The 19,960-nt window shown below is 43.1% G+C and overlaps 1 protein-coding gene across 1 annotated transcript in view; it reads left to right on the top strand.

Annotated features, from left to right (window-relative positions):
- LOC111951182 (copine-8) overlaps positions 1–19,960 on the top strand; it is a 122,931-nt gene that overhangs the window by 39,297 nt on the left and 63,674 nt on the right. The window contains exons 4-6 of the mRNA XM_023969252.2: positions 112–215; positions 6,236–6,275; positions 12,582–12,658. Of these exons, the coding sequence (XP_023825020.1) occupies positions 112–215; positions 6,236–6,275; positions 12,582–12,658 (221 nt within the window). The remainder of the gene's footprint in view (positions 1–111; positions 216–6,235; positions 6,276–12,581; positions 12,659–19,960) is intronic.

Consider the following 19,960-nt stretch of genomic DNA (forward strand, 5'->3'; position numbering starts at 1 on the left):
TATGTCACGAATGTAGTCTGTCAAATACCCACATTCAACCGGAGGAAATATCTTGCATGCCTTTGACCCTCAACTTTTTCATCCTCTCTCTCTCTCTCTCCCTCTCTAAAGTTTGGAAGGACAGAGGTGATTGAAAACACACTCAACCCAGAGTTTGTTCGTAAATTCATCTTGGATTATTTCTTTGAGGAACGACAGAATCTGAGATTTGACCTGTAAGTAAACATTTGTATGTGCCCTTTCTTTTTCACTACCTTTGTGTAGTTACGTGTGTGTATAGTGTATAAAGGAGTGTATCTACAGTGTGCATTGTCAGTACGGATTGGTGTCCCTGCCTAGTGTCCTGTCAAAGTGTGTGTGTGTGTGTGTGTGTGTGTGTGGTGTGTGTTGTGTGTGTTGTGTGTTGTGTTGTGTGTGTTTGTGTGTTGTGTGTGTTGTGTGTTGTGTGTGTGTGTGTGTGTGTGTGTGTGTGGTGTGTGTGTGTGTGTGTGTGTGTGTGGTGTGTGTGGTGTGTTGTGTTAAATCGGTGTCCCTCCTCGTCATCCTGTCAGAGTAGGTATTTAAATTTCTCTCTGACATGCGAGGGGTCAGGAGGTCGCATGGGCACTCTCTCACCGATACGAGAGAGAAAATTAAGTGCTGTGTGTGTGTCAGCGCCCATTGTCAGGACAACTGTAAGACGAACTAGGGCCTGTGAATTAATACAGTAAAAGACACATTCCTTTACTGAGAGAGACACAGCTAACTAACAAACAACTAACTGAATACACACAACTAATTGAATGATACACAAATCTCTATTTATACCAATAGCATTATTTACTCCATGTGAAATGACCTGACTGGGACCGTAATAAACGATATATACAAAAGTATGTGGACACCGCTTCACATTAGTGGATTCTGTTATTTCAGTCACACCCGTTGCTGACAGGTATATAAAATCAAGCACACAGCCATGCAATCTCCATAGACAAACATTGGCAATAGAATGGCCTTACTGAAGAGCTCAGTGACTTTCAACGTTGCACCATCATAGCATGTCACCTTTCCAACGAGTCAGTTTGTCAAATTTCTACCCTGCTAGAGCTGCCCCGATCAGCTGTAAGTGCTGTTATTGTGAAGTGTAAATGTCTAGGTGCAACAATGGCTCAGCCGTGAAGTGGTAGGCCACATAAGCTCACAGAACGGGACCGCTGAGTGCTTAAGCGCGTAGTGTGTAAAAATCGCCTGTCCTCGGTTGCAACACTCAGCACAAGTGTTTGTCGGGAGCTTCATGAAATGGGTTTCCATGGCACACAAGCCTAAGATCACCATGCGCAATGCCAAACGTTGGCTGTTGGACTCTGGAGCAGTGGAAATGCGTTCTCTGGAGTGATGAATGACGTTACTTGCATAGTGCTAACTTTAAAGTTTGGAGGAGGAATAATGGTCTGGGGCTGTTTCCATGGTTCGGGCTAGGCCCCTTAGTTCCAGTGAAGGGAAATCTTAACACTACAGCATACAATGACATTCTAGACGATTCTTTGCTTCCAACTTTATGGCAACAGTTTGTGGAAGGCCCTTTCCTGTTTCAGCATGACAATACCGCCGTGCACAAAGCGAGGTCCATACAGAAATGGTTTGTTGAGATTGGCGTGGCGGAACTGGCCTGCATTGAGCCCTGACCTCAACCCTTTTCGAATACCTTTGGAATGAATTGTGTGTGAGTGAGAGGGCGAGAAAAAAAGTGTGTGTTAAGGGGGATGCGTGTGTTCACGACCTGTGTGTGTCTCCCCTCAGGCTTAAGATGTGTGTGTGTGTGTGTGGGGGGGGGGGRGGTGAACATCAGGCCATACTACATCCTCCACTGATGGCTGTGCTCTGCTCAGATAGCTCACTCTCTTTTTACCTGCTTTTTCTCTCCGTTCTTCTCCTCCCTCCTCTCGCTCCCTCTGTTTCCTGTTTCCTCTCCCTCTCTCTTTCTCCCCCCACTGATCACTCTCTTCCTTCCTCTCTTTCCCCCCCTGTCTCCTGCTTTCTCCTTCCTTGTAGTTCTTTCTGGTTTGTGGTCAGAGTAGACATGTAATAATATTCTGTCATTCGTGTTATGGCTCGGTTGGTGTCTTGACTGTGTGGAAGCCTGTGTTTAAAGGTTAGTTAGGGCAGCTTTTCCCTCTTGTTTATCCTGGTCTGAAATATAATTTCCCCAGGCAAGCGAGTGGAACTCTAGTCAAATGGGTTTCTGAGAGAGGTGGACGAGAGAGTGATGGAGCGCTGCTAGGCTGTGTTAATGTCAGAGCTGAGGCTTAACACGCACAGACAAACACACACACACACCACAAGCATGTGCACGCGTACAAGCTGCTGATGCTCACCTTTTAGAACATCTACATTTATTAAAAAAATTAAAAAAGTATAATAAATCAATTGAATATACAGCATCACAATAAATCCATTGTTTTAGGAAGGTCCGTCTAAAGAAACATGATGATATGAAGAAAATGTATTTCAGAAGAACAGAATATGATTTGACCTACTGTATGTTATCTGGCTATGCGGCATGCTGTGGGCTTGTTCATTTAGCAGGCAGGATATGCTTAAGTCCTGTACCATTATTTTATATTACATGATTTTATAGTAAAAATAGTTATAGTAAAAAGTGTGCTTATGAAGTGGCTATGTTGAGCGTAAAAGTGATGATTTGAAGCAGGTCCTATACGCTAGACTTAGTTATTTGGCAACCATAGAATACATTAGAAATGAAACAATATATGGGCTGAATGATGCGACTATAGGCTATTGATGATTTGAGAGGGAGAGGAGATGGAAACGCATGGTGGTGAGATTTTCTGTAGCTAAAGGTAATGCCTATTAATTATAAAAATTGCCCTATATTACTAGGCCATTAAAAATTGTAGGGTAACTCTGAATTTGTTTAGTTGAGGCTAGAACAATTATGTACCAAAGATGTCTTAAATCAGTATTTTTTTAATATTTTTTTTATGTGTGTAATATGCAGTAGGCTATGTATTGTATAACGGCATCATTATCTTAATTCAGGGTTTTTTTCAGGCTTGGACTCATACAGTACAGGCCTATGCAGATGCATAAGCTCTAATATACATATGGTTGTTTTGAATTAATCATCACCTTAGAAAACACTGTCCATTTTGTTGTGTTAGGCTTTGAAACAGCATCCACAACGATCATGTTTTTCACTCAGTTTGAACCTGTTGTTGCGTTTCTTCAAATTGATCAATCACAGTGAGGTGAGTTTTAAAAGCACGATACTGTTTTGATGAGAAGTGTTTGATGTGATTTTCAATCCCATTTGCATTGATGTCAGAGTGGTTAGAGGGACAATAGAGTCCTGAGTACCCGGCCATTAGCGACCTGATGATCATTATAGAGTTGGGTACTACTAACACCGGTGTGGTGGTAATATGGTCACCGCAACAGCTCTACTCACACAAGTACGCATACTGTACATCATGGACAGACCTATACACAAATATGTGCACGCACACACGTGGTAGTGTGTATTTGTGTGTGTTAGGTGTCGTGGGGCATTTGTTTTGGCGGCTGAATAAATACAAAACGCATGCCTTTGTGCCGTGTGTCTCAGGAAATTATTTTTTCATGGATGTAAGTGATCTGTTTCAATGGAATAGAACATTAGAGCTGCTGTGCTTCCAGTGCTTTGTGAGTTACATAACAAACATCCCAGAGCTCATTCTGACAATACACTCAGAATGACAAACACACCATCCCATCTCACTGACAGTGGCAGTATGCCACATAATCTGTCCTGCTTGCTAGACGGGGAGAGTGTGTGTGCGTGTGTGTGTCCGTGCATGTCCATGTGCGACTTGTGTGTGTTAGGGGAGGCTGGCACAGGACTAGAGCCCAGAGACCCACGAGTACCACACAGAGAGAAATATTCCCTCTCATCTCCCATCAACAGAATCAGAGCCTACTAGTTGTTTGATGTGTGTAATTGAGTAAGGCCATCCTGTTGAGACAACATTGACAGAGATGATAGTAGATGAAAACACTGGCCTGATTGAATAGACAATTTCCCCTCAGGCACACATAATGTTTTCTGTCAACAGAGTTATGTCTATTTCTGGCCTATGCGATAGTGGGGAGGTGATGTTCCAATATGTGATGTAAATGGATTCTAAGTTCTATGGCTGATGTTGTATAGCAGTGTTGCTCATCCTTTTTGTTAAAGCTCCAGTTGGGGATTTGGAAAGCTATTCAATGGTCAATGTTTCAATAGTCTCAGCTGTATACAAGTGACGGGACCATTTTGTTGTTCTTATCTAAATGACTAACAAAATCAATGGGGGCTCCATGCCATGACTTTTTTGGAATTTTTGATTCTTCCTGAGTCTATTTTTATTTTGGTGATTGTTAGTTCTCAAAGGTGATCTTCTTAAAAAAATACATTGCTCCATTTTCTTTTCTACATAATTTCTATGTGGTTTTAGTTGTTTAAGTGTACACAGATTTTTTTTTTTACCATCCCCAAAATGATTTTCAAATAAATACAATCACATTTAGATTTTTCTGGTGGGGTGGCGGCCACGATTTAGCATATAGAGGAAACACTGCCGACTGTAACTTTAACCAGGGCCTGACAAGCAGTGGTCCTTTCTCCTTAGTTTGGTAGTTTGTTTCGATTAAATGTAATGGTTCTCACTGTCAGAAAAACCACAGGGGCTACAGTAGTGGGTCTTTGTACCACTGCTTTTCTTACAGCTACGTGAGGCTCAGTCTCCATAAAATTGCTTTCAAAAAGTACCTAAAAAAATAGACGTCTATTTTTAGTAGCTGTGTAAAATTACCTGGACTGTGAAATTACTTTGAATTGGTTCCTGAATCTGCAGCTGATTGCAGCCCTGTTGGACAAGAACCCCCCTTTCCGAACTGGCTCACACAGACACCCGCATTGGTACAAGGATACAAACACAAGCGCACAAACACTTAAAACTTCTTATGGATCCCTTCGCGCGCCAATCCCGTTAGCGGGATCGATTTGACAACACCCAGTGAAATTGCCAAATTCAAAAACAGAAATACTCATAATAAGAATTCATAAAGCATACAAGTGTTATACATCGGTTTAAAGATGAACTTCTTGTTAATCCAGCCGCAGTGTCAGATTTCAAAAAGGCTTTACTGCGAAAGCAGACCATGCGATTATCTGAGGACAGCTCCCAGCATACCAACACATGAAAATCAGATTTCAACCAGGCAGGTGCTACACAAAAGTCAGAAATAACTATTTAATTGATGCCTTACCTTTGAAGATCTTCTTCTGTTGGCACTCCAAAATGTCCCATAAACATCACAAATGGTAATTGTGTTCGATAAATAGCTTTTTTATATCCCCAAAATGTCAATTTATTTGGCGCGTTTGATTCAGAAAAACACCGGTTCCAACTCGTCCAACATGCCTACAAAGTATCTAATAAGTTACCTGTAAACTTTGGCCAAACATTTCAAACAACTTTCCTAATCCAACTTTAGGTATTTTAAAACGTAAATAATCGATCAAATTTAAGACGGAATATACTGCGTTCAATAGCGGATAAAATGAAAGTGGATCGAGTTCCAGGTCGCTCGCACCAAACAAAAAAGTACACTTGGCTTGACACTCAGAAAGGAAAGGGCTACTTCTTCATCTCTCAAAGGAAAAACATCAACCAATTTCTAAAGACTGTTGACATCTAGTGGAAGCCATAGGAACTGCAAGTATAAAAAGGGATTGCCATAGAAAACTAATGGAAAACAGATTGAGCTCAATAAAAAAAATTCCTGGATGGATTGTGCTCGGGGTTTCACCTGCCAAATCAGTTCTGTTATACTCACAGACATTATTCAAACAGTTTTCGAAACTTCAGAATGTTTTCTATCCAAATATACTAATAATATGCATATCCTAGCTTCTGGGCCTGAGTAGCAAGCAGTTGACTTTGGGCACGCTTTTCATCCGGACGTGAAAATACTGCCCCCTAGCCCAAAGAGGTTTTAAACACCCAGGGAGTCCTCCACTTTGACATTTCAGGATACTAAAATGATTGAAAAGCACAAGAAGACTTAATGATACTCTGCGTGACATCATTGCTTTATACATTTACTGAGCGGTCTAACTGAGTGTCCCCTTCTGTAAATCACCTGCTGCTTCCAGCTGTACTGCTGTCATCTCCATGCCCCTCTAACAGTGTGTTTCTCTTCTCTTCTCCAGGTACGATGTCGACTCAAAGAGCGCCAACCTGTCAAAACATGTAAGTCTCTCTTTCCGTGTGTGTGTGTGCGCGTGACTGCATGTGCGCTTTGGGGGTACATCCTATTGTCATTAGCACCCCCTTACTACAGTAGTTAATCTCTGTTCTGTAATGACTGGGTTAGTATTTCATAGTGGGGTTACCTTCCCTGGGTAGCCAGTGTGTTTTAGCATAACTGTGCACTCATGCGCTCGCTCTCGCCCGCTCTCAATTCCATGTGATGCGCTGTGTGTTCTCTACCCTCCCTGTCCCTGGCCTGTCTATTGTCATCACTGTGAATAAAAACACACAGATAACAATCATTTCATGTAACAATGCCATCAGTCTGTCTTTGTTGACACACAATAAACCCTGATTCTTCTTTAAAATTATATTATTGTATTTACATTTAGATAGACAGACACAAACAGACACAGGCAGGCAGGCAGGCACACACACACACATTCCGATGGGATCTATTTTGATCTTATCTGTTCTTATAAAATCTAGAATAAGAGATGCATATTACCCACTGCAGTCTTACCACAAGGACCCCATCTGTGCCTGTCACACACTCTGGGAATTGCTCATTCATGTGGTCCCATTCTCTCTTCTGCACACCATTCTATTCCACTAATGTGTATCTGCCTGCTAGCTCCCCCCAAGGAGTTTGAGTTCTGTACTTTTGCCTTGGACACCTGTTCAGAGATTTAATTAAAATAAGTTGAATGGAAATAGTCCTAGAGCAAGGGCCGCATGTGTGCAGGATTTCGTACCAGCCCAACTCTAACACACCTGACGCTCCCCATCCAACCCGATAGAGCTAGAGAGGATCTGCAGAGAATGGGAGAAACTTCCCAAAAACAGGTGTGCCAAGCTTGTAGCGTCATACACAAGAAGACTCGAGGCTGTAATCGCTGCCAATGGTGCTTCAACAAGTATTGGGTAAAGGGTCTGTTTACTTATGTAAATGTGATATTTGCTGTTTACTTCTTGTGGCTGCAGGGGTAGTATTGAGTAGCTTGGATAAAAGGTGCACAGAGGTGCCCAGAGTAAACGGCCTGCTACTCAGCCATAAAAGCTAGAGTATGCATATAATTAGTGATTTGGATATAAAACACTATGAAGTTTCTAAAACTGTTTGAATGATGTCTGTGAGTATAACAGAACTCATATGGCAGGCAAAAACCTGAGAAAAAATCCAACCAGGAAGTGGGAAATCTGAGGTTTGTAGTTTTTCAACTCATTGCCTATAGAATACAGTGTCTATGGGGTCATATTGCACTCCCTAAGGCTTCCACTAGATGTCAACAGTCTTTAGAACCTTGTTTAATGCTTCTACTGTGAAGTGGGGGCGAATGAGAGGGGAATGAGTCAGAGGTCTGCCAGAGAGCCACGAGCTCAGTCTCGCGCGTTCACGTGAGAGCGAGCTCTGTTCCATTGCAATTCTACAGACAAAGGAATTCTCCGGTTGGAACATTATTGAAGATTTATGTTAAAAACATCCTGAAGATTGATTCTATACTTCGTTTGACATGTTTCTACGGACTGTAATATAACTTTTTGGACTTTTCGTCCATACTTTCCGCTGGACTCTCACGCGCGTCGTGAGTTTGGATTGTGTACTGAACGCGCGAAAAACAAGGAGGAATTTGGACATAAATGATGGACATTATCGAACAAAACAAACATTTATTATTTAACTGGGATTCCTGGGTGTCACGCCCTGGCCTTAGTATTCTTTGTTTTCTTTATTATTTTAGTTAGGTCAGGGTGTGACATGGGGTATGTTTGTGTTTTGGGTGTTTATATGGTAAAGGGGGTGTTGGGTTTAGTGTATGGGTTTGTGTTGAGTGTATGTGTCTAGTTATGTCTATGGTTGAGTGTAGGTGTTTAGAAAAGTCTATGGTTGCCTGATTTGGTTCTCAATCAGAGACAGCTGGTTATTGTTGTCTCTGATTGGGAGCCATATTTAAGGTAGCCATAGGCTTTAGGTATTTTGTGGGTAATTGTCTATGTAGAACGTTTTGTTGCTTGTCTGTGCACTTACGTTATTTAGCTTCACGATCGTTTGTTGTTTTGTATAGTTTGTGTAAGTGTTTCGTTTCGTGTTCATCTTCGTCGTTCAAATAAAAGAAGATGTATTCATATTCCGCTGCGCCTTGGTCCGTCTCTCCACACGATCGTGACACTGGGAGTGCATTCTGATGAAGATCATCAAAGGTAAGTGAATATTTATAATGCTATTTCTTACTTCTGTTGACTCCAACATGGCGGATATCTGTTTGGCTTGATTTGTCGTCTGAGCGCCGTACTCAGATTATTGCATGGTTTACTTTTTAAGTTTTTAAGTTTAAGTTTTTTTTAAATCTGACACAGCGGTTGCATTAAGGAGAAGTGGATCTAAAATTCCATGCATAACAGTTGTATCTTTTAGCAATGTTTATTATGAGTATTTGTGTAAATTGATGTGGCTCTCTGCAAAATCACCGGATGTTTTGGAACTACTGAACGTAACGCGCCAATGTAAACTGAGATGTTTTGATATAAATATGAACTTTATCGAACAAAGCATACATGTATTGTGTAACATGAAGTCCTATGAGTGTCATCTGATGAAGATCATCAAAGGTTAGTGATTAATTTTATTTCTGCTTTTTGTGACTCCTCTCTTTGGCTTGAAAAATGGCAGTGTTTTTCTGTGATTTGGCTCTGACCTAACATAATCGTTTGGTTTGCTTTCGCTGTAAAGCCTTTTTGAAATCGGACACTGTGGTGGGATTAACAAGAAGTGTATCTTTAAAATGGTGTGAAATACTTGTATGTTTGAGGAATTTTAATTATGGGATTTCTGCTGTTTTGAATTTGGCGCCCTGCAGTTTCACTGGCTGTTGACGAGGTGGGACGCTACCGTCCCACATACCCTAGTGAGGTTAAACTAAAGTGAAAAAAACAATAACGAGGCTACATACAGGGGGTACTGGTACCCGAGTAAATGTGTGGGGGTACAGGTTAGTTGTAAAGTGAATATGCATAGATAATAAACAGTGAGTAGCAGCAGAGTTTAAAAAAGGGGGTGGTCAATGCAAATTGTCTGGGTAGCCATTTTATTAACTGTTCATGGTTTCTGGCTTGGGGGTAGAAGCTGTTAAGGAGCCTTTTGGACGTAGACTTGGCGTTCCAGCCACCCTTATGACTAGGGTGGCTGGAGCCTTTGACAATTTTTAGGGCCTTCCTCTTACACCGCCTGGTATTGAGGTCCTGGATGGCAGGAAGCTTGGCCCCAGTGATGTGTTGGGATGTAGGCACTACCCTCTGTAGCGTCTTGCGATTGGATGCCGAGCAGTTGCCATACCAGGCGGTGATGCAACCAGTCCGTATTCTCTCAATGGTGCAGCTAAATAACTTTTTGAGGATCTGAGGACCCATGCCAAATCTTTTCAGTCTCCTGAGGGGGAATAGGCGTTGCGTGCCCTCTACAGGACTGTCTTGGTGTGTTTGGACCGTGATAGTTTGTTGGTGATGTGGACACCAAGGAACTTGAAGTTCTCGACTTGTTCCATTACAGCCCTGTCGATGTGAACGCACAAGCCTAAGATCACCGTGTGGAATGCCAAGCGTCAGCTGGGGTGGTGAAACACGCTTCCCCATCTGTCAGTCCGATGGACAAAGCTGATTTTGGCGGATGTCAAGAGAATGCTACCTGCCCCAATACATAGTGCCAACTGTAACGTTTGGTGGAGGAGAAATTGTGGTCTGGGGCTGTTTTCATGGTTCGGGCTAGGCCCCTTAGTTCCAGTGAAGGGAAATCTTAACACTACAACATACAATTAGATTCTGTGCTTCCAACTTTGTGGCAACAGTTTGGAGAAGGCCCTTTCCTGTTTCATGGGGTGAATTGGAACGCCGACTGCGAGCCTTGCCTAATCGCCCAACACCATTGCCCGACCTCACTAATGCTCTTGTGGCTGAATGGGAGCAAGTCCCCGCAGCACTGTTCCAACTTCTAGTGGAAAGCCTTCCCAGAAGAAAGAAGGTGGTTTTAACAGCAAAGGGGTGGCCAACTCCATACTAATGCCCATGATTTTGGAAAGGAGGTGTTCGACGAGCAGGTGTCCACATACTTTTTGTCATGTAGTGTACTTTTGTATATATATTGTAGATATATTAATAATTAGATATACAGGCTAGGAAGTTGGCAAAGTTAGCATTATATAATCTCCAATAACACATTAAAAGGCACTTATTTAAACTCAGGGACGCACAACAAAAGGACACATGGAAATGGGAACAAACTGCATTTATAGCTGAGGAAAGGAGAGAAATGGTGATTGTTAGAGTGAGTTCAGGTGTGGTGAGTTGGCAGTAGAGGGGGCATGTCCAGAGGTTAATTAGAGCGTTTTTTTGGAATGACCCTTCAGGACACCATCCATACCAATCAGGATTTGTGATGTTGCCTTTCTAAACCACCTCATATTGCTAAATATGGTCTCAAGTGACATTGATTACATTGGACTCACTGGACTGAAACCATTATCCTTCATTATCCTGGCATTATCTTACCTAATGATCATAAGCTCAGCATGCTATTAGCAAAATGCTCATGTTCCTCTTATCGCTAGGATTGACTAGATTCATATAGCATTTCTATCCCTGTCCTATCTTATCTTAGTCACATTTCAGACTTTGCTCTCTTGTGTTTGCTTTGGCAATTTGAAAAAACCGGTCTGCCCACATTGCAGGGAAATGTTCTGTTTAGACTTTGTTTGGCAAACAACCGCTTAAGGATGAAGGTCATTAGAGAAACACAAACAATGAAAACATGAGAACGAGTTATTACATGTTTGACCTTAAGGGATACCTTTTCTGTTATTTGGACAGCCTTCACATGTTGGCTTGTCACATGGCATGTGTCATGCATAGCTTTATTTACCATTACCTGACTAATGTGGCTGATAATCTGTTGGGTAAGGTTTTAGACTAGTATTCTAACAATGTGCACAGAGTGAGCAGTGTGTAAAAGTTTCCATGGTGAAAGGATAAAAGGGGGAGTGGTCACTGTGATGTGGGCCAATCACCTTTGCCATCAATAGTATGCAGTCATGGAAAATAACTGCCGTTTTTCCACAAAGATTTGGTGGATGACGTGCACAATTCAATGTGGGGCGTACAAGAGATGCTCTTCTACCTGTTGGTGTTGGTACAATAGTAACGCAATAATAAAGCCCATATCCCCTGGTCCACTGCCTGTCGTGTTGTGTAAAACACGTTGCATTAACGTTGCAGTTACATTTTTTATCCTTAATAAAAGGTACTCAACCAGGGACGCTAGCACACACATACTGTGCACACACACACACACACTCTTAGTCACAAGGCTTTTTTCACTGGTCCTCCATTCTGGAACTGTCTCTCCCAATTTCACAGACGTTCACGCTGGATACATTCTCTATCCCTATCCCTCTCTCTCTCCTTCCCTCCGCCCCCAATCTCTCTCGCTCTTGCTCTCACTCTGTCTCTCTCCTTTTCTCCCTTCCTCGACCAGGCATATAAACAGGGGGTGAAATCAATAATCTCAGGCTGGGAATGACACACTTGGCAGTTTTAGAGGCTGCTTAGCCAGCCCTGGCCAGCCCTCTGGGGAATTCCACTGGAGATAAACCTTTACTGTGTTAACATGTGAGAGGCAGGCAGGCAGGCAGGCAAGCAAGCAAGCAAGCAGGCAAGCAAGCAGAGCAGGTGTGGTAGTGGAGCTGGGTGGAAATCAGACCTGGGTTCGAATACTATTTGAAGTCTTTTCAAATACTTTATCTAGGCTTGGTTGAGTTTTCTTGGCGCAATGGAATCAATACAATAGTCCTAAAACTGATAAACTGACCATTTGGTAACCCAGGCAGGCCTGAGCAAATACTTAAAGTATTTCAAATAGTATTTGAACCCAGGTCTGGCTGCTGGAGCATGCTGGAAATAACTGGGCTATAAAGCCTATAGGGATTATACAGCACACACTGTTTATAGTAGACATTGTGGTCAGAGAAGACCACAGCGAGATTCCATTATGAAGTGTTGGTGTTTTTCCAGACACTGGCTAACAGAATCACAAGGGTTCTCCTTCCCCCATCCCCCAACATGTGATTCATTGTATTAATGTCAATGTCATGTTTCATAAAGAGTATTCTATGCGCAGTATGGGATGGGAGTCCGCTGTGTGTGGTTTGTGTGGATGTGTGCACCCATGCATGCGTGTGTGTGTGTCTCCTATATCTTCCACTTCACCAGATTGTGCCCAAATATATATATATATAACTCGTATCTCTGTTTCTGTAGGACTTCCTTGGCCAGGCGTTCTGTACGTTGGGAGAGGTGGTGGGATCGCTGGGCAGCCGTATGGAGAAACCTATGGTGTGAGTACCTCTGTTCCTCTATTTTTTTAAACCAATTACCTCTAACCTCTGACCCCTATTATATGGTTTCACTCTAACCTCAAAACTCCATGCTATACAACATCATTACACTCACATCTCAAACCCATAGACAGTATGGTCCTTTGTAGCTCAGTTGGTAGAGCATGTCACCAGGATAGTGGGTTTAATTCCCGGGACCACCCGTATGTTAAATGTATACATGCATGACTGTAAGTCGCTTTGGATTAAAAAAAAGTCTGCTAAATGGCATAATTGGCAACAAAATCTAAAATATTCTATAAAGATTCGATATGCAGGCTAAACCTGACCCAGTTCTAATGGCATTCACTCAGATCAAATCAAATTGTATTTGTCACATGCGCCTAATACAACAGGTGTAGACCTTACAGTGAAATGCTTACTTACAAGCCCTTAACCAACAATGCAGTTTTAAGAAAATACCGCCCCCCCCCCGCCAAAAAAGAAAGAGATAAGAATAACAAATAATTAAAGAGCAGCAGTAAATAACAATAGCGGGGCTATATACAGGGGGTACCGGTACAGAGTCAATGTGCGGGGGCACCGGTGTCGAGGTAATTGAGGTAATATGTACATGTAGGTAGAGCTATTAAAGTGACTATTTACATTTTTTACATTTTAGTCATTTAGCAGACGCTCTTATCCAGAGCGACTTACAGTAGAGTGCATACATTTTATTACATTTTTACATACTGAGACAAGGATATCCCTACCGGCCAAGAGCAGACACTCTTATCCAGAGCGAGTAGAGTGCATACATTTTATTACATTTTTATTTTATTTTTACATACTGAGACAAGGATATCCCTACCGGCCAAACCCTCCCTAACCCGGACGACGCTATGCCAATTGTGCGNTCCCTACCGGCCAAACCCTCCCTAACCCGGACGACGCTATGCCAATTGTGCGTCGCCCCACGGATCTCCCGGTTGCGGCCGGCTGCGACAGAGCCTGGGCCCGAACCCAGCCCAGCCTGGGCGCGAACCCAGAGACTCTGGTGGCGCAGCTAGCACTGCGATGCAGTGCCCTAGACCACTGCGCCACCCGGGAGACCTATGTATAGATAATAACAGAGAGTAGCAGCAGTGTAGAAGAGGGTGGTTGGGGGGCAATGCAAATAGTCTGGGTAGCCATTTGATTCGATGTTCAGGTGTCTTATGGCTTGGGGGTAGAAGCTGTTTAGAAGCCTCTTGGACCTAAACTTGGCGCTCCGCTACCGCATGCCGTGCGTTAGCACAGAGAACAGTCTATGACTAGGGTGGCTGGAGTCTTCCTCTGACACCACTTGGTATAGAGGTCCTGGATGGCAGGAAGCTTGGCCCCAGTGATGTACTGGGAGGTACGCATTACCCTCTGTAGTGCCTTGCGGTCGGAGGCCGAGCAGTTGCCATACCAGGCAGTGATGCAACCCGTCAGGATGCTCTCGATGGTGCAGCTGTAAAACCCTTTGAGGATCTGAGGACCCATGCCAAATCTTTTCAGTCTCCGTAGGGGAACAGGTTTAGTCGTGCCCTCTTCACAACTGTCTTGGTGTGCTTGGACCATGTTCATTTGTTGGTGATGTGGACACCAAGGAACTTGCAGCTGTCAACCTGCTCTACTACAGCCCCGTAGATGAGAATGGGGGCGTGCTCGGTCCTCCTTTTCATGTAGTCCACAATCATCTCCTTTGTCTTGATCGCATTGCGGGAGAGGTTGTTGTCCTTGCACCACACGGTCAGGTCTCTGACCTCCTCCCTATATGCTGTTTCATCGTTGTCTGTGATCAGGCCTACCACTATTGGGTCATCAGCAAACTTAATGATGGTGTTGGAGTCGTGCCTGGCCGTGCAGTCATGAGTGAACAGGGAGTACAGGAGGAGACTGAGCATGCACCCCTGAGGGGCCCCAGTGTCGAGGATCAGCGTGGCGGATGTGTTGTTACCTACCCTTACCACCTGGGGGCAACCCGTCAGGAAGTCTAGGATCCAGTTGCAGAGGGAGGTGTTTAGTCCCAGGGTCCTTAGCTTAGTAATGAGCTTTGAGGGCACTGTGGTGTTGAATGGTGAGCTGTAGTCAATGAATAACATTCTCACATAGGTGTTCCTTTTGTCCAGGTGTGAAAGGGAAGTGTGGAGTGCAATAGAGATTGCATCAACTGTGGCTCTGTTGGTGTGGTATGCAAATTGGAGTGGATCTAGGGTTTCTGGGATAATGGTGTTGATGTGAGCCATGACCAGCCTTTCAAAGCATTTCATGACTACAGACGTGAGTGCTACGGGTCAGTAGTAATTTAGGCAAGTTACCTTAGTGTTCTTGGGCATAGGGGCTATGGTGGTCTGCTTGAAACATGTTGGTATTACAGACTCCGACAGGGAGAGGTTGAAAATGTCCATGAAGAAACTTGCCAGTTGGTCGGCGCATGCTCGGAGTACACGTCCTGGTATTCCGTCTGGCCCTGTGGCCTTGTGAATGTTGACCTGTTTAAAGCTCTTACTCAAAGGTCTTACTCACATCGGCTGCGGAGAGCGTGATCACACAGTCGTATGGAACAGTTGACGCTTTCATGCATGTTTCAGTGTTACTTGCCTCGAAGCGAGCGTAGAAGTTATTTAGCTCGTCTGGTAGGCTCGTGTCACTGGGCAGCTCTCGGCTGTGCTTCCCTTTTGTAGTCTGTAATCGTTTGCAACCCCCGCCACATCCGACGAGCGTCAGAGCCGGTGTAGTACGTTTCGATCTTAGTCGCGTATTGACACTTTACCTGTTTGATGGTTCATCGGAGGGCATAGCGGGATTTCATATAAGCTTTCGGGTTAGAGTCCCACTCCTTGAAAGCGGCAGCTCTACCCTTTAGCTCAGTGCGGAAGTTGCCTGTAATCCATGGCTTCTGGTTGCGTTATGTACTTACAGTCACTGTGGGGACGATGTAATCAATGCACTTATTGATGAAGTCAGTGACTGATGTGTTGTACTCCTCAAAGCCATCGGAAGAATCCCGGAACATATTCCAGTCTGTGCTAGCAAAACAGTCCTGTAGTTTAGCATCTGCTTCATCTGAACACTTTTTTATAGACTGAGTCACTGGTGCTTCCTGCTTTAATGTTTGCTTGTTAGCAGGAATCAGGAGGATAGAATTATGGTCAGATTTCCCAAATGGAGGACGTGGGAGAGCTTTGTACGTGTCTCTGTGTGTGGAGTAAAGGTGGTCTAGAGTTTCTTTCTCTCTGGTTGCACATTTAACATGCTGATAGAAATGAGGTAAAACTGATTTAAGTTTCCCTGCATTAAAGTACCCAGCCACTAGGAGCGCCACCTGGATGAGCGTTTTCCTGTTTGCTTATGGCGGTATACAGCTCATTGAGTGCGGTTTTAGTGTCAGCATCGGTCTGTGGTGGTATGTAGACAGCTACGAAAAATACAGATAAACTCTCTAGGTAGATAGTGTGGTCTACAGCTTATCATGAGATACTCTACCTCAGGTGAGCAAAACCTCGAGACTTCCTTAGATAACGTGCACCAGCTGTTGTTTACAAATATGGATAGGCCCACGCCCCGTGTCTTACCAGAGGCTGCTGGTCTATCCTGCCGATAGAGTGTATAACCTGCCAGCTGTATGTTCTTAATGTCGTCGTTCAGCCACGACTCGTGAAACATAAGATATTACAGTTTTTAATGTCCCGTTGGTAGGATAAACATGCTTTCAGTTCGTCCCATTTATTTTCCAGCGATTGAACGATAGCTAACAGTACTAATGGCAAAGGCAGATTAGACACTCGTCGCCTGATCCTCACAAGGCACCCCTATCTCTTTCTGCGAAATCTTAGTTTCTTTCTCCAGTGAATGACGGGCATGTTCGGGTGTTTGGAGCATATCCTTCCTGTCCGACTCATTAAGGGACAACTATTCGTCCAATTCAAGGTTAGTAATCGCTGTTCTGATGTCCAGAAGCTCTTTTCGGTCATAAGAGACGGTAGCAGCAACATTATGTGCAAAATAAGTTACAAACAATGTGAAAAAACAAACAAAATAGCACGGTTGGTTAAGAGCCAATAAAACAGCAGCCATCCCCTCCGGCGCCATCACTCACCTGATCATTATAGAATTTACACCAACACACGTAATTATAACTCTGATTCATAATTTTACATCGTAACTTTAACCCTGACCCATGATCTACTTCTCATGGCGGTCACTCACCTGTCATTTACTCTGAAATATTTACATCCACACACACAATTACTTGTTAATGTTTATTGTCAACATATCAGTCTTTGACATGTAAGACACATGACCCAGTTCATTGTCTTGACCTGAAGACAAGAAAATACCAATAAACACACTTTCTCCCATATATACAGTGATACAGTGCCTTCAGAAAGTATTCACACCCTTTGACAATTTCCACATTTTGTTGTGTTACAGGCTGAATTTAAAATTGATTAAATTTAGATTTTGTGTCACTGGCCTACACACAATACCCCATAATGTCAAAGTGGAATGTTTACAAATGAATAAAAAATGAAAAACGGAAATGTCTTGAGTAAGTAAATATTCAAACCCTTTGTTATGCAATCCTAAATAAGTTCAGGAGTAAAAATGTACTTAACAAGTCACATAATAAGTTGCTTGGACTCACTCTGTGTGCAGTAATAGTGTTTAGCATGATTTCTGAATGACTACCTCAAGTATCTTTAAGGTCCCTCAGTCAAGCAGTGAATTTCAAACACAGATTACACCACAAAGTCCAGGGAGGTTTTCCGATGCCTCACAAAGAAGGGCACCTATTGGTAGATGGGTAAAAATAGAGCAGACATTCAATATCCCTTTGAGCATTGTGAAGTTATTTATTACACTTTGAATGGTGTATCAATACACCCAGTCACCACAAAGACGCAGGTGTCCTTTCCAACTCAGTTGCAGGAGAGGAAGGAAACCTCTCAGGGATTTCAACAATGGTGACTTTAAAACAGAGTTTAATGGCTGTGATAGAACAAAACTGAGGATGGATCAACAACATTGTAGTTACTTCACAATACTAACCTAATTGACAGAGTGAAAAGAAGGAAGGCCGTACAGAATACAAATATTCCCAAACATGCATCCTGTTTGCAACAAGGCACTAAAGTAATACTGCAAAAAATGTGGCAAAGGAATTAACTTAAGTCTTCTGTTTGTAATCCAATACAACACATTACTGAGTACCACTCTCCATATTTTCAAGCATAGTGGTGGCTGCATCATGTTATGGGTATGCTTGTAATCGTTAAGCACAGGCAACATCCTAGAGGAAAACCTGGTTCAATCTGCTTTCCACCAGATGAATTCAGCTTTCAGCAGGATAATAGCGTAACACACAAGACCAAATCTACACTGGAGTTGCTTACCAAGAAGACAGTGTATGTTCCTAAGTGGCCAAGTGACAGTTTTGACTTAACGCTGCTTGAAAATCTATGGCAAGACCTGAAAATAGTTGTCTAGCAATGGTCAGCAACCAATTTGACAATTTTGAAAACAGTAATGGCCAAATGTTGCACAATCCAGGTGTGGATTGGGAACTGGCTGTTGGGAACATGCATTGAAGGTGGAGGTGTGTATGTGTATGCATTTCAGCACCACTCCCTCATTGTCGGTCTTCCTGTTAACAGCAGGTGTGAGCTCATGCTCTCTAATGAGATGTTTTCTCACACACAGACACACACACACACACACATGATAATGCTAACGCTGATGCTCATTACTAGAAGTCTGCTCGTTTATGTCTTTCTCACCTCTCTCTTCCTCACAAGCCTTGTGTCACAACCCTCGGCCTGTTTGTTTGACTATAGTTAGAGGGAAAATCTACTCAAACTATCTTCTGGTATTTGTTTCATTAGTCCACTGTTGATACAATGTCACATGCATCTCTATCAATAAAGACTAGGGTGGGCCAATTGCTTTTGTAGATTTTCTCAATTGAAATAAAATATAAAGCTTGTTCTGGAAGTATTCTTACGGTGATTATTAGATTGCATAAACATGATGAGGGCTTTCCCCCAACAACTTTGGTCTTCACATTTTGTTTCCTAAACATAGGCTAAATAAGGAGTATAGGGTGTTGCTCCTGGTCAGTCTGTGAGACATGCAGGCTGCCTCTGACTGGGTTTGTTGTAGGATAGATTCTTTGAAAGTGCATGTAAAGTTTTGAAAGCAAGACTAAAGAAATGCATAATAGTGTGTGTGTGTGTGTGTGTGTGTGTGTGTGTGTGTGGTGTGTGTGTGTGTGTGTGTGTGTGTGTGTGTGTGTGTGTGTGTGTGTGTGTGTGTGTGTGTGTGTGTGTGTGTGTGTGTGTGTGTGTGTGTGTGTGGTGTGTGTGTGTGTGTGTGTGTGTGTGTGTGTGTGTGTGTGTGTGTGTGCGCGCGCGCAGGCACGTAAATTGCAGGGGATGGGGGGGTCATGACAGTCTGGGAGACTGGTCTCATGACAGTGAGGTATCATAATTATCAGCTTCCACTCAGTCAGCGCAAAAAAACACTTCGCCAGGCCAAATACATACACTCCTTTCTTGAAACATGAATATCTTAACAGTCTTTATATCTATTATAGACATGTTTGTGCAGTGGCGAACCTATGGGCTTTCAGTGTGTGACAGGTTCGTGATTCTGAAAGGACAGCAACCGTAATACCAGCCCACTCATGTAGGAGTGCACTTTTTGTAAAACACAAAGGGCCAGTGGTGTATTGGAGGGTATACGCAGGTACTGTATAAGCCATATACCCACTTTTATTTTCAGTGGGCAATGTGTATAGTAGAGGAGGTATACGTAGAGGAGGTATACAACTTATCAATTATGTAGTACAATAGAGAAATCATGCACAAAGTAGCCTACACAATCGAAGAGCACGTGAAACATTCACAGCCTAGTTTCAGTGGGAAATAATCTGCAGGCAGCAAGAGTGTGCAGCTCTCAACTGGTTTTGGCTTGGAGCAGCTCACAGAATAATGACATCGGTAGCCAGTGGGGTAGGAAAAACGTTTCAATTTATGATATCTACTAGTAAATGCAAACTAAGGGAACAAGCAAACCGGGTATTGAAAAAGTTTTGTCCGAAGTGTTGGTTACTTGGCTATTTGTGATGCGAAATTGTCATCATGAGCTGTTTGCATCAGGGGCGTCGATATGGATGGGCCTGGGTGACAGGCCCACCCAATCAGATTGATGTGGTTTAAGCATTGTTGTGGACTTAGAGCATCAAATTTGTGCCTTTTTTCTATAAAAACAAAAGTGTGATTTTGAGAGTGAAAG

The sequence above is a fragment of the Salvelinus sp. IW2-2015 genome, linkage group LG3 (assembly GCF_002910315.2).
Source record: "Salvelinus sp. IW2-2015 linkage group LG3, ASM291031v2, whole genome shotgun sequence".
Classification (NCBI taxonomy): domain Eukaryota; kingdom Metazoa; phylum Chordata; class Actinopteri; order Salmoniformes; family Salmonidae; genus Salvelinus; species Salvelinus sp. IW2-2015.